The sequence below is a fragment of the Citrus clementina genome, unplaced genomic scaffold (genome assembly GCF_000493195.1).
Source record: "Citrus clementina cultivar Clemenules unplaced genomic scaffold, Citrus_clementina_v1.0 scaffold_9, whole genome shotgun sequence".
Classification (NCBI taxonomy): Eukaryota; Viridiplantae; Streptophyta; class Magnoliopsida; order Sapindales; family Rutaceae; genus Citrus; species Citrus x clementina.
Genome location: NW_006261964.1, coordinates 9725858 through 9737950, shown reverse-complemented (window position 1 = coordinate 9737950; position 12093 = coordinate 9725858). Strand labels below are relative to the sequence as shown.

The following is a 12093-nucleotide window of genomic DNA, read 5'->3' as shown; positions in this document are numbered from 1 at the left end:
TGACATGTCAATCTTGAGCGCCGCTGTACCCGTTTTTCCTTGCTTATTTCTTTTTAGAAAATGAACAATTTCAGCCGATATGAGGATATTGTCAGTGATTGCTATGCCCGGAACAAATGCACTATGGGATTCAGAAATGACCGAGTCTAATACCAGCTTCATTCTATTTGCAAGCATCTTTGCAACTATTTTGTATAAGACATTACACAGTGCAATGGGGCGCATGTCTGTCAAAGTTTCAGTCTGCAACTTCTTAGGAATTAATACAATTAAGGTATCATTCAATTCATCAGGAAAGGTACGGGTTAAAATAAAACTTAGACACGCATCAGTAACATCTTGCCCAATTATATTCCAAAATTGCTGATAAAAAGCGGGGTTCATACCATCCGGCCTCAGGGATTTATCCGGATGCATGCTAAATAACGCCTCCTTAACATCAACAGCCGTAAACGGCTCCAACAACAATTGATTATGTAACTCAGTAACACTAGGCTCAATACAATATACTACTGGATCACAAAGACATCCTCCAGAAGAAAATAGTTTCTGAAAATGCTCAACAATTAAATCATCAAGCTCAAGAGTATTCAAAACGCACATACCCTGGTTATTTCGCAGCCTCTCAATAGTATTTTTCTTCTTCTTCGTTGAGGCTGTAGCATGAAAGACTTGGGAATTCAAGTCTCCCTCCTTGAGCCAAAGCAACTTAGCTATCTGTTTCTAGTAAACTTCGTGACTGCGAAGTAGTTCGTTGAACTGTTTTCGGGCTTCAGTGAAAGCTTCCAGCCCCTCTTGGTCTTTTCTACCCCGTAACACATTCATCTTTTTCTTGTAGCCTGCAATACGATTTCTGAAATCCCGAACTAACTTCCCCCCCCAATTCAGCAAATCCACACCACAGACATTGAGCTTCTGTTGAATTGGTAAACCAGCAGTAGAGCTCCAGCTCCTACCAATTATGTCCTCATACTCTGATTCTCTCATCCACAAATTCTCAAAACGAAAAAGATTGTGCCGAGGAATTGGAGTCGATGGTTTTGGATCCAGAAAAATTGGTAAGTGGTCGAAGCATGAGGCCTCCAAACTCCAAACCTTGGCTGTCGGAAATAAGCTACACCAAGCCCTATTAGCAAGAACCCGATCTAAGCGCTCCTCAACCCATTTTGATGTCCCCCTACCCCGTTCCCAAGTGAATTGGTAGCCCTCCATCCCCAAATCCACCAAACCCGCATCAGCCACTGCCTCCCGAAACCCATTAAGCTTCCAGTTGGGTTGAGCTCGCCTCCCTCGTTTCTCAGAATTTGAACGGAGATCATTGAAGTCCCTTAAGCATACCCAAGGAAGAGAGGAAATTGTAGCTAGATAGCGTAGAAGATTCCATGAATCGCGGCTTCTTGCTGATTCCGGATACTCATAATAGCCAGTCATTCTCCAATGACCCGAACCCGCTCCACCAATCTCTATATCTATAAAATTCTTTGCACATTTAATTAAACGAGCTTCAGTCTTGACATCCCAAAACAAAGCCAATCCACCTCTGCGCCCAACTCGATCCACAACAAACAAATTTTCGAAGCCCAATTTACTTCTAAGTTATTCCAGCTGATTTCTATAACTTAGCGTTTCCATAAAAAAAACAACAAAAGGCCTCTTGTGTTTGACCAATTTTGTCAACACTTGAACTGTCCGTAGGTGGCCCAGCCCACGACAGTTCCAACTAAGGATACTCATTGGGTTCGGTGGGCCTGATCTACATGACCCACCGCTAAACCATTTTTTGGAATCACCATTCCCTTCATCATAGTAGAAGTATCACTTTGAAGGCCCAAATTCTCCTCCAGCCCAAGGTCAGATCTTCTCCTCTTAGCCTGTAAAATAATAAGTCCCATTTCCAAACCCACTTCCTCCTTCTGTGCAAATCCAGCGCCAATTACGTTCTTTCCTTTATTCTTGAATTGACTATTAGTTGGCACCAAGTCATGAGATGCCTTATTAGCCCACATGATCCGCTCAATTTCGCCATCCACTTGACCAGTAGATATTGTAATTCCTGATTTTGTGTGAGGAAAGGAATCAACTTTCATTACATTCGCGGATTCAATGCTATTGCCATCTTTCGCTTCCCCTATCTCCGGTGGCCCCGAACGCAACCACCTCTCACCGGAATTCAAGTTATTTCGTCTTATGGGCGCCTTCATCCACTGCCCATAAGGTTTTATGATGTCACCTTCAGCACAATCGTATAAGGACGGGCATTGCCTTCGGTATGACCCGCTCAATTTCGCCATCCACTTGATCAGTAGATATCGTAATTCCTGATTTTGTGTGAGGAAAGGAATTAACTTTCATTACATCCGCGGATTCAATGCTATTGCCATCTTTCGCTTCCCCCATCTCCGGTGGCCCCGAACACAACCACCTCTCACCGGAATTTACGTTATTTCGTCTTATGGGTGCCTTCATCCACTGCCCATAAGGTTTTATGATGTCACCTTCAGGACAATCGTATAAGGACGGGCATTGCCTTCGGTATGACCCAGCAATCCACATATGAAACAAAAAACTTGGAGATGCTCATACTTGAAATCTATCCAAAACCACTCTCCACCTGATTTCTTCAGTCGCATGCGGCGCTTAAGAGGCTTCCTAACATCAATAGACACCCTTATACACATATAATTTCTCCAAACACCCATTAAATTATTCTCGTCGGATGCCTGAAATTCACCAATATAGTCTCTGATATTCTGCAACACCTTTTCCGAAAGAAAGTCGATCGGTAAATTATAAATCTGGATCCAGAAAGATGTGTGGTATAACGGCACGGCATGAGGTTGTTCTAATTCGCCCAATCGCTTGACAAGTAATATGTGTTGGTCAAACGTCCAAGGTCCTGATTCAAGAACTCTCCTAATGTCAATTTCATGAAAAAATTGAAATAGGAATAATGTGGGTGATAAATACTTAATACAAATCCCTTTCCCCGGCCGCCAGAGAGCTGCCATTGTATTTTTCATAGCCGGAAAATTGATAACCTTGTCCGTTAAGAATCTTCCCACCAAGCAATATCGAAAATCAATCCTTCCATCTCTCCCATCTTCAACATCTTCACCCGTGATTATAAGACCCCCCTCATCTTCTTCTTCAATAGACAAAGCAGCATAAGTCTCATTCACGTCCGGTGGTTTTCTAGGGTTTATGGTCGTCATTGATGCTCCAAATGGAGCAAGGGAAACGTGAGTCTAGAAAATAAAGAAAGTAAAAGAAACGAAAACTTAACTTGTCAGGGAGACAAGACAAAACTGATCATAGCTGCAAATATTTGCGTCATGTTTAGAGTAAAAAATATTTGTAAATTTTGGATTCCGAGTGCTCGGACCATAACAAGTAGCCTTTTGACTACTAGGAAAAAAAAAATTCTAAATTTTGACTTTATTACATAAACAAATTAATCTCTTGTATCATCGAAGAAATTATTTTACCAACTAAACAGACTGACACTTACACAATCTAATGGATCTGAACCTCGAACTCAAACCTCTCGCATCAACCAAAAGAAAAAGGTTTTACCTGCTAAACATTATAGAGTTTTATTTTGTATCAAGATAATTCATACGGAAGCTAATTATTAATTAATGATACTGATAACAAATAGCATGATTAAGACGAGTCGCAGCTAAACAGGGACCATTTGGTAATATACTCCAGGTACAATCATTGCAGCCATCTCTCCCGGCATCATAGATGTCGAACCAATGCAACTGGCCATCCCATGTAAATCTGCAGAAGAATAGAGTACGTTTGAAAACTGCAGTCCTGAATGAAAAGGAAAATGTCTCCTCGTTATGCAGCACGCGTTCACCAAGATCATCATCTTTCGACTGGCAACGCATTATAAAATCTTTTCCTATTTTATTTATGATATTAACATGCTTCACGGGGCGATCAGAAGCGGCGTTGCTCATCATACACATAAATGAAACAACAAGACTAAGTAACATCAATATTTTGGTTAAAGAAGCCATTCTTGATTTTTAGTTGTGTGTGCAGGAAATTTGCAACTACCCCCTCACTTTAAATGGGCATGTACACGTTCAGGTTAAGCTGCGATTGGCTTGGCCTTAATTTCCGTCTATGTATTTCTATAGCCAAATCCATTCTGGTTCTTCCATTTTGGTATAGTTAGGATAAATGCTTTTTTTAGTCTTTAATATATAGTTTGAGTTAATTGTTCAGCGAATTTGAGTTAATTATTCACTTAGTCTTCATATTTTCAAAAAATTACGAATTGCTTAAAAAGCTTAAGTCTTTAACAGTAAGATAGTGTTTCTATATGATATAATTTAAAATTCAAACAATTTTGAAATGCAAGACGTAAATAAATAGATGATAATCAATTAGATTTAAACAAAATAGAACAATAAAAACTGACCATTTGGGCAATTTGTTAAAGTATTGATACTAATTTAATAATTATCTTGAATTGAAGGGATTGAAAGAATATTTAAACAGTACGATATTTTAATAAGATATTGACGACACCATGCAGTACTTTCAAGGAAAATTGTAATATTGTCTGTTTTAATTAGAATAAAGTGGCCAAATTAGTAGATTTTTGCTGGTCCTTCCTAAGTTTGGGAAAGCTGGATCTTTAATAGATTGGCTGTTTGGTACGACTTATCCAATAATTATAAGTATTTATTTAATTTTATAAACTCTTATAGAAATTTTTGTTGTTGTTTGGTTGTCTTTTTAGTAGAATTTTTTAGAATTAAGTAAGCTATTTTAATTATACTAGTAAAATCTCAAATTTTGAGCTTTTGAGAGTAGAGATTAAAAAGTTTTTTTTTAAATATTAAAATATCATCTATTTATTTGATAATCTTATTTTATACTTTTCATAACATAACTTTAAAAAGTTTGCATATTAAAGTAATTTTGTAATTTCTAATAAAAGCTCTTATTTACAACCAAACAATTAATTTTTTTTGAGTAAAAGCTCAACTTGTAAAAGTTCTACTAACAAAATTTTTACTTAAAAAATTATACTAAACAGAGATATTGGATGTGGCGAATATAGTATGTTACAAGAAGATCCAGATTAGGGGGGGCAAAAAAACTGTGGTCTTAAAAATACCGAATCGAACCAGCAGTTTTTTCTAATTCGGATAAGTTTTTATTTTAAAAAAAAACTGAAATATATCATTTGTAAAAAAAACCGAAATGTTGGTTCGGTATTCGGTTCACTTAGCTGAACCGAAAAACCGAACTGAAAAACCGAATTAATTTTAGATTTTATTCAAATCAACATGTGTTAAATTTTTTTTTATAGATCCAAATATTGAGTTGGAAAATGCCTAAAGTTGATGTTGATATTGATGAAGATGGGAGAATATTGTTGGCGTTTGTTTCTAAATTTTCTTTTTATTTTGTGTTGTAAGTTGTAATTGTTGTTATTTTTATTTGTCTTTACAACATTATGATTATGTTTATGTAGATGGAGTATTGGAGTTTGTTTATGTATTTTGAAATTTTAATATTTTATATTTTGTGAGTACCTTATTAGTAGTTAGTAAGATATTAGTGATAAAATGTGTTTTGAATATTTTATATTTATTGTTAATATTTGTAATGAAATTATGATGAACTAATTGTTGAAAAAAATTATTACATTTATGAGGCCCAATGGGCTAAAAATTTGAAAATTCAAAATAGGCTTAATAGGCCCAGAACCGAAAAAACCGAACCGAACCGAACCGATCCGAAAAGATTTTTTTGAGTTTGGTTCTTATTGAGTTCGATTCTTATTCGGTTCTTTTTATAAAATAACCAATTTAAATCGGTTCTACTTAATTTCGATTCAAACCGAACTGAACCGAACTGTGCCCACCCCTAATCCAGATTTTATTTTTTGATTGCGAAGAAAATTATGGCCATTTTATAAAGATTCAAATTTCTGTTTCTTAAATCTATTTTATTTTAGATATGGAATTGAACTTATATAAAACAAGGAAAATATATTGAAGAGTGGAATAAACACTTGGATTGGCTCATTTAGAATAATACCAGTGAGGCATAAAATTTATCTAGACTCTTGTACAATGTTACAATGGATAGCATGTCAAAATTTTGTGGACGTATAGCATGATACCTATATATACGTGAAATAAAAATCAACAAATATCCTAATATATAGATTTGAATGGGTCCAAGTACGGTGTCCCTTGAGTATTGTACCCCGCTTTTTGTCCATATTCAGTCTAGTCGTCTGATTTTAGTTACTTTAATCCAATGGCTGTGATTTTATCATGGAATTAATGATGTGCAGGCAGGCTACCATGCAAACCGGTTGTAGCGAATTGGTTATGCGTTCTGCAAAACTTTAAGGAAAAAAGACTCTGAACCCTAACGTTTGAGAAAAAAAGGATATATAATTCTTTAATATTTCAAAAAAAAAAACATATAACCTTCATTTTTGTTAGTAAATTCAATTTATTTTAACAATAAATTTATTTTTAATTTATAATTATTTTTATTTTTTTATAATAAATAAATCAATATATTAACCTCCAACATGTCGTCAATAACGTATCTAATGAAATGAATAACTTTTTATTTAAAACTTAAAATTGAGATATAATTATCTTTTGCCCAAGTTATTCACTCTAAATTATCAATATACCATTCCCAATAAAAAATGATGAATAATGTATAAAATTAAAACTCACTCTAAAAATAATGAATAATTGAGGCAAAGGTAATTATATCTTAATTTTAAGTTTTAAATAAAAGTTGTTGATTTCATTATACACATGACATGTCTTACGTCAATATGTTAATTTATTTATTATAGGGACATAACAGTAATTATAAATTAAAAATAAATTTACTATTAAAAAAAACAAAATTTATTAATAAAACGAGGGTTATATGTTTTTTTTTGAAACGTTAAGAAATTTTATATCATTTTTTCTAAATGTTAGGGGCTCACTGTCCTTTTCCCAAACTTTAATATTAATGGAAAATTTGACGGCCATCGGCGACTAATCAGAAGCAGCTCTAATTGCTTAAGTCTGGGGGACAGTAACTCGAGCAACGACAAGTTGAGAATTCGGATTCAAGGACATTCGTTTGTTGAAGCCACTCAATAGTAATCACTCCATGGGGATTTCAATTATGCAACTGGTAGTGGTACACCAAACTAAACGTGGGAGATTATTGAGTTTCTAAACGGCCATCGGCGACTAATCAGAAGCAGCTCTAATTGCTTAAGTCTGGGGGACAGTAACTCGAGCAACGACAAGTTGAGAATTCGGATTCAAGGACATTCGTTTGTTGAAGCCACTCAATAGTAATCACTCCATGGGGATTTCAATTATGCAACTGGTAGTGGTACACCAAACTAAACGTGGGAGATTATTGAGTTTCTAAATGATAGGCCGTTAATGTAAATACAAATTTGAAAATACATGGGTTATGCACATTGATCGTCGAATTTAATTATGAGAATGTGGCCAGCATTGTATTGCGATAGGCAGATTTGGAAGCAAGAATGGGAATTTTGCCTGGAGAAAAATCCAGCACATGAAAATTTTTTTTCTCATGATTTTTTTTTCTATCCAACATCAAGAATGAATGGTGTTTTTGGATAGAGGAAACCTGAGAGCATGTTTATTTGTAAACAGTTTCGTCATTAACTGCAACAACTTAATTGACATGTGGTTAGTATCAGGGCAGGTTCTTTCTTTGGGGACGACCCTCACTATTGCTGGTCCTGGCCTCGTGATCTTGGTATGTCACCTAGCCAGAATATGAACTGCCGTCTACATTGGTGGGCTTATAAGTATTTGATCTCCTTATACCCTGTAGACATCGGTGGATTCACAAGGACTTAGACTTCTACTTCTTACAAGCCAGTTTTTTTAAAAATGAATTCTTATTTCTATCCATGTGTCATTACATTAGCGAAATTCTCATTACTTGTTTTCTAACTTTAGTCATTGTTATCAATATGAAAGTATTTTCTCCTTGTCATTGACAACAACATTACTGCAACATCTTTAGTCTAATCTGAAATACAAATTGCTACTAATATCAAGTTTTTTATTTCTCAAAAATCATTTGATTAAAGAAAAAGAATACAATATTTTTCCACCTCACATTATTATGGTTAATGGATCAAAGAAATTTTGGTTTGAGTTTCGGTTTGTTATGAAGGCAAACAGAGTGAAACGATTTTATTTCCTTTAATAATATGCCATCTAATTTAAGTAAGTATTACTGCTGATGACTATTGAGTCGACTCCTAAGAGCCTAATCTAACTTGAGATTTGTTACACAAATAGTTACCTTTTCATTACCTGCTTGACCTGTTTAACCATATGTCATCTTTCGCATCTTAACATTTATTCTGATCTCATCCGATGGTTGCTTCTGAAAAAGACAAAAAAGTGGGGCATGGTGTGACAGGTGCATTTTAGACGGAGCCGAGTTTTATTGATTGATAAAAAATTTACCACATATATAATTTTCAAAAGTACATATAGTTCTTTTAATATTAAGAAGATTTGTTACTCGAACATAGATGACTACAGATGCAAACCACATTCACAGCCAATAGAGCTATACCGGTAAGACAAAAGAATAAAGATAGATACTAATGGTAGATAAAACACGTAGTCTTGTTCTTTGGAGTCTCGGCCAAACAGGGACCATCTGTAAAAAAACTCCAGTTACAATTAGTGCAGGCATCCCTATGGGCATCATAGATGTTGAAGCAATGCAGCTTGTCATCCCATGTAAATCTGCAGAAGAATAGTGTAGTTCGAAAAATGTTATGTTTGAATGAAAATGAGTAGGTCTGATCATTACGCAGCAAATGCTCATGGAGATCATCATTCTTGGACCGGCAACGTACTAAAACATTCTTTCCTACTTTATTTGTGATGTTTACTTGCCTTCTACGAACGGCGTTGCTCATCATACACATCGATGAAATAATAAGACTAAGCAATAGCATTTTTTGGCTGAAAGAAACCATTCTTTTTGTTTCTTCGTAATTGGAATTGCGTCTAAAATAATGTCGCTTGCGACTCCCCTTTTGACCACTTTAAATTTATAGCCAAATTCATTCATGTTTGTTATTATTTTTTGTTTGAAAGGACAAATCCTCATCAACGATCTGTTACCATATTAAAGAGCAACCAATCACGCCTTCATATGTTTTGCAATTTCACTCGGGGAGTGCGCGAAGTCCTAAGTTGGATTAAGGCTCGTCAGCTGTCTTGTATTGTGGTTGAGATGGACTGTTTTCAGGTTTTTAAAGCTCTCACAAAGAATTATTCTTGTCCAAATGGCTATGGCCTTATTCTTGATGATTGTAGAGCTTTGTCTCATTCTATAGGAGATGTTAGGTTCTCTTTTGTTCAAAGGTCTGCGAACACTACTGCCCATGTTGCTGCAAGGGTGGGGGGTTCTTTGTCAGGCTTTGGAGAGTGGAGTCATGTTCCATCTCTTTAGTTAAATCCTTATTTGTCTGTTATTTCTAATTAATGAAATTTCCATATTTCTCAAAAAAAAAAAAAAAAGAAATGACGAATCCTCATCAACGATCGGTTACCATATTGAAAAGTCATGAAAAGCAATCAATTAATTAACGCCTTAATCAAGACAATTGGCTTTATAACGGAAATAAATAGATATTAAAAAAAGGTGAATGACACTTAGGTCCTCCTTGTTTTCTCATTTTTTCCACTAATCCCCCATTTTTTTAGTTGCCTATTACATTCCTCCCATAAAAATGCAACTGAAAGTCAGAAATACATATTCTTTTACCATTATAACATTGTCGTTAATCCTTTTTTTTTTTTAATTTTAAAAAAGGTAGAGGGATGGATAAACCACAAATCAATTTTTTAACTCCTTCTCAATAACCTAATTGTTAATGTAATATAATTTATTTGTCAAAAAATTAGAAGGGTCTTATATGTTAAAACTCACATATATTCTTGAATATTAGGATAATAATGTCAAATAGAGATAATTTAAAATAAAACTAACTAGAGCTAATAATTAAACCGATTGTAGTTATAAAAATGAGGACAGAAATGATAAGTGGACTTTAGGATATACTAATTACAGAAATAAAATATCGAGTTGTTCTGAATAATTATTGACTTGATGATGAACACGGGCATATTTTATGCGTCATAATTGTCTTCTCTGACATCTGTGGTTATCAATTGGCTGCATCTATGACTAGTTCCATTGCTTTATCACCCACTTCTTCTTAGGTCGTTTAATTTGTTCACCTCAACAACCTATAAAGTGAAGAAAATTATAGTATACAACTTTAGGATCAAGTTTAAATGTTTAATTAATTGCTACCAAATTAAGAATAAATTAGAATTGTTCTAAAAAAATATTTGATGTATCATTTGAGATTGAAAGCTTGAATTGTAACTCAGAGCTAGTTTGATAATACTGTTGTTTCTAAAATAATTTGAGATTGAAAGCTTGAATTGTAACTCAGAGCTAGTTTGATAATATTGTTGTTTGTAAAATAATTGTTGTTACTTATACTACACAAATAATTAAATCTGAAGATAATCAGTTAAGTGTTTGATAAATTTTATTTTTAAAAATGATGTGAGTTTTAAAGGTAGCCATATATGTTTGGAAAGAGTCGGTTTAATAATACTATATCTTTTAAAATAATTATTAGTAGTTGTGCTATAAAAATAATTAGCTGTGAAGAGAATAAGTTAAATGTTTTGCAGAACTTATTTTCAAAAGTGCTTTAAGTTTTAAAAGTAGTTATATATGTTTAGTAAATCTTACTATTAAACTGACGTAAGAATGTAAATGACTGAATTAAACATTATAGTAAATAAAATTTATTTACGCATCTATAAATATGTATATAAAATACTTTTTTTGTATATATATAATAGTTGATATCTAAAATAAATATTTTATAATATTAATTTTATTTTTTTAATTTTTTTATCTCCATATAATTGGTAATAAAAATAATCCCTTTAAAGTTAGTGATTTTATTTCCTAATTACTAGAGAGAATTTTGGATTTTAATAATAAATATGAGGATTTATACGGAATCGTACTAAGTATAAAAATGATTCTTAAAAGTAGATTTTGAAAAGCTATTTCTTCTCTACTTTGCAAAATTTGCTGTAGGATGGGGTGATTTTACCAAAAGTAATTTTTAAAAATATTTAGCAAATACCAAAATTAGCTTTTAACTTTTCAAAATTATTTTTAAGCCTCCCAAAAGCAATCCTGAATGGACTCTAAGGGTCAGTTTACGAATTCTGTAACTTTTAAAATAATTGCTGTTAGCTGTGCTGTAGAAATAATCAGTTGTGAAGAGAATCAGTTAAGTGTTTGGTAAATTTTGTTTTAAGAAGTGCTATGAATTTTGAAAGTAATTATGGACGTTTGGTAAATTTTACTGTTAAACTGCTAAAATAAAATAAATGACTAAAATATACATAATATAAGATAAAATTTATTTATACATATAAAAAGATATACATATAATATTTTTAATCGTGTATTATAATAATTTTTACTAAAAATAAAATTTATAATTTATTGATTTACTTTTTTATTTTTTATCTTAAAACAATTGATAATTAAATTAATAATATAGTGAAACAAATTTAATAATAATTTGACCAACAAATTGATAGTAATAAATTTATATTGATGAATTATAATACAAATTTATTAAAATATTTATTTTGTTTCCAATTTCAATAAGAATAATTTTGGGTTTAGGTAATAATTTTAAGGATATTTATGGAATTGTATTAAATGATAAAATTGATTCTCAAAATCAGAATTTAAAAGGTACTCCTTCATTGCTTTTCAAAATCAGCTGTAGGAGGGGCTGATTTTGACAAAAGTGATTTTGATTTTTTTTTACCAAACTCTAAAACTAACTTTTAGATTTTTAAAATCACTTTTAGGCCTACTAAAAGTAATCCCAAACAGACCCTAAATCTTATTGTTAAATTACTATAAAAATGAAAATAGCTAAAATTCTTATAATCTTAGAGTTAATACATA

The 12093-nt window shown here is 32.9% G+C and overlaps 1 protein-coding gene across 1 annotated transcript; it reads right to left on the bottom strand.

Annotated features, from left to right (window-relative positions):
- Window positions 1-723: 723 nt before the first annotated feature.
- On the bottom strand, window positions 724-1431 carry LOC112098974. The gene has a single exon (XM_024186003.1). It carries the CDS (start codon window positions 1429-1431, stop codon window positions 724-726), a length of 708 nt encoding a protein of 235 aa, XP_024041771.1.
- Window positions 1432-12093: the final 10662 nt, after the last annotated feature.

Excerpts from the sequence above, each read along its gene's own strand:
- LOC112098974 (XM_024186003.1), bottom strand. The coding sequence starts at position 1,431 with ATGACTGGCTATTATGAGTATCCGGAATCAGCAAGAAGCCGCGATTCA.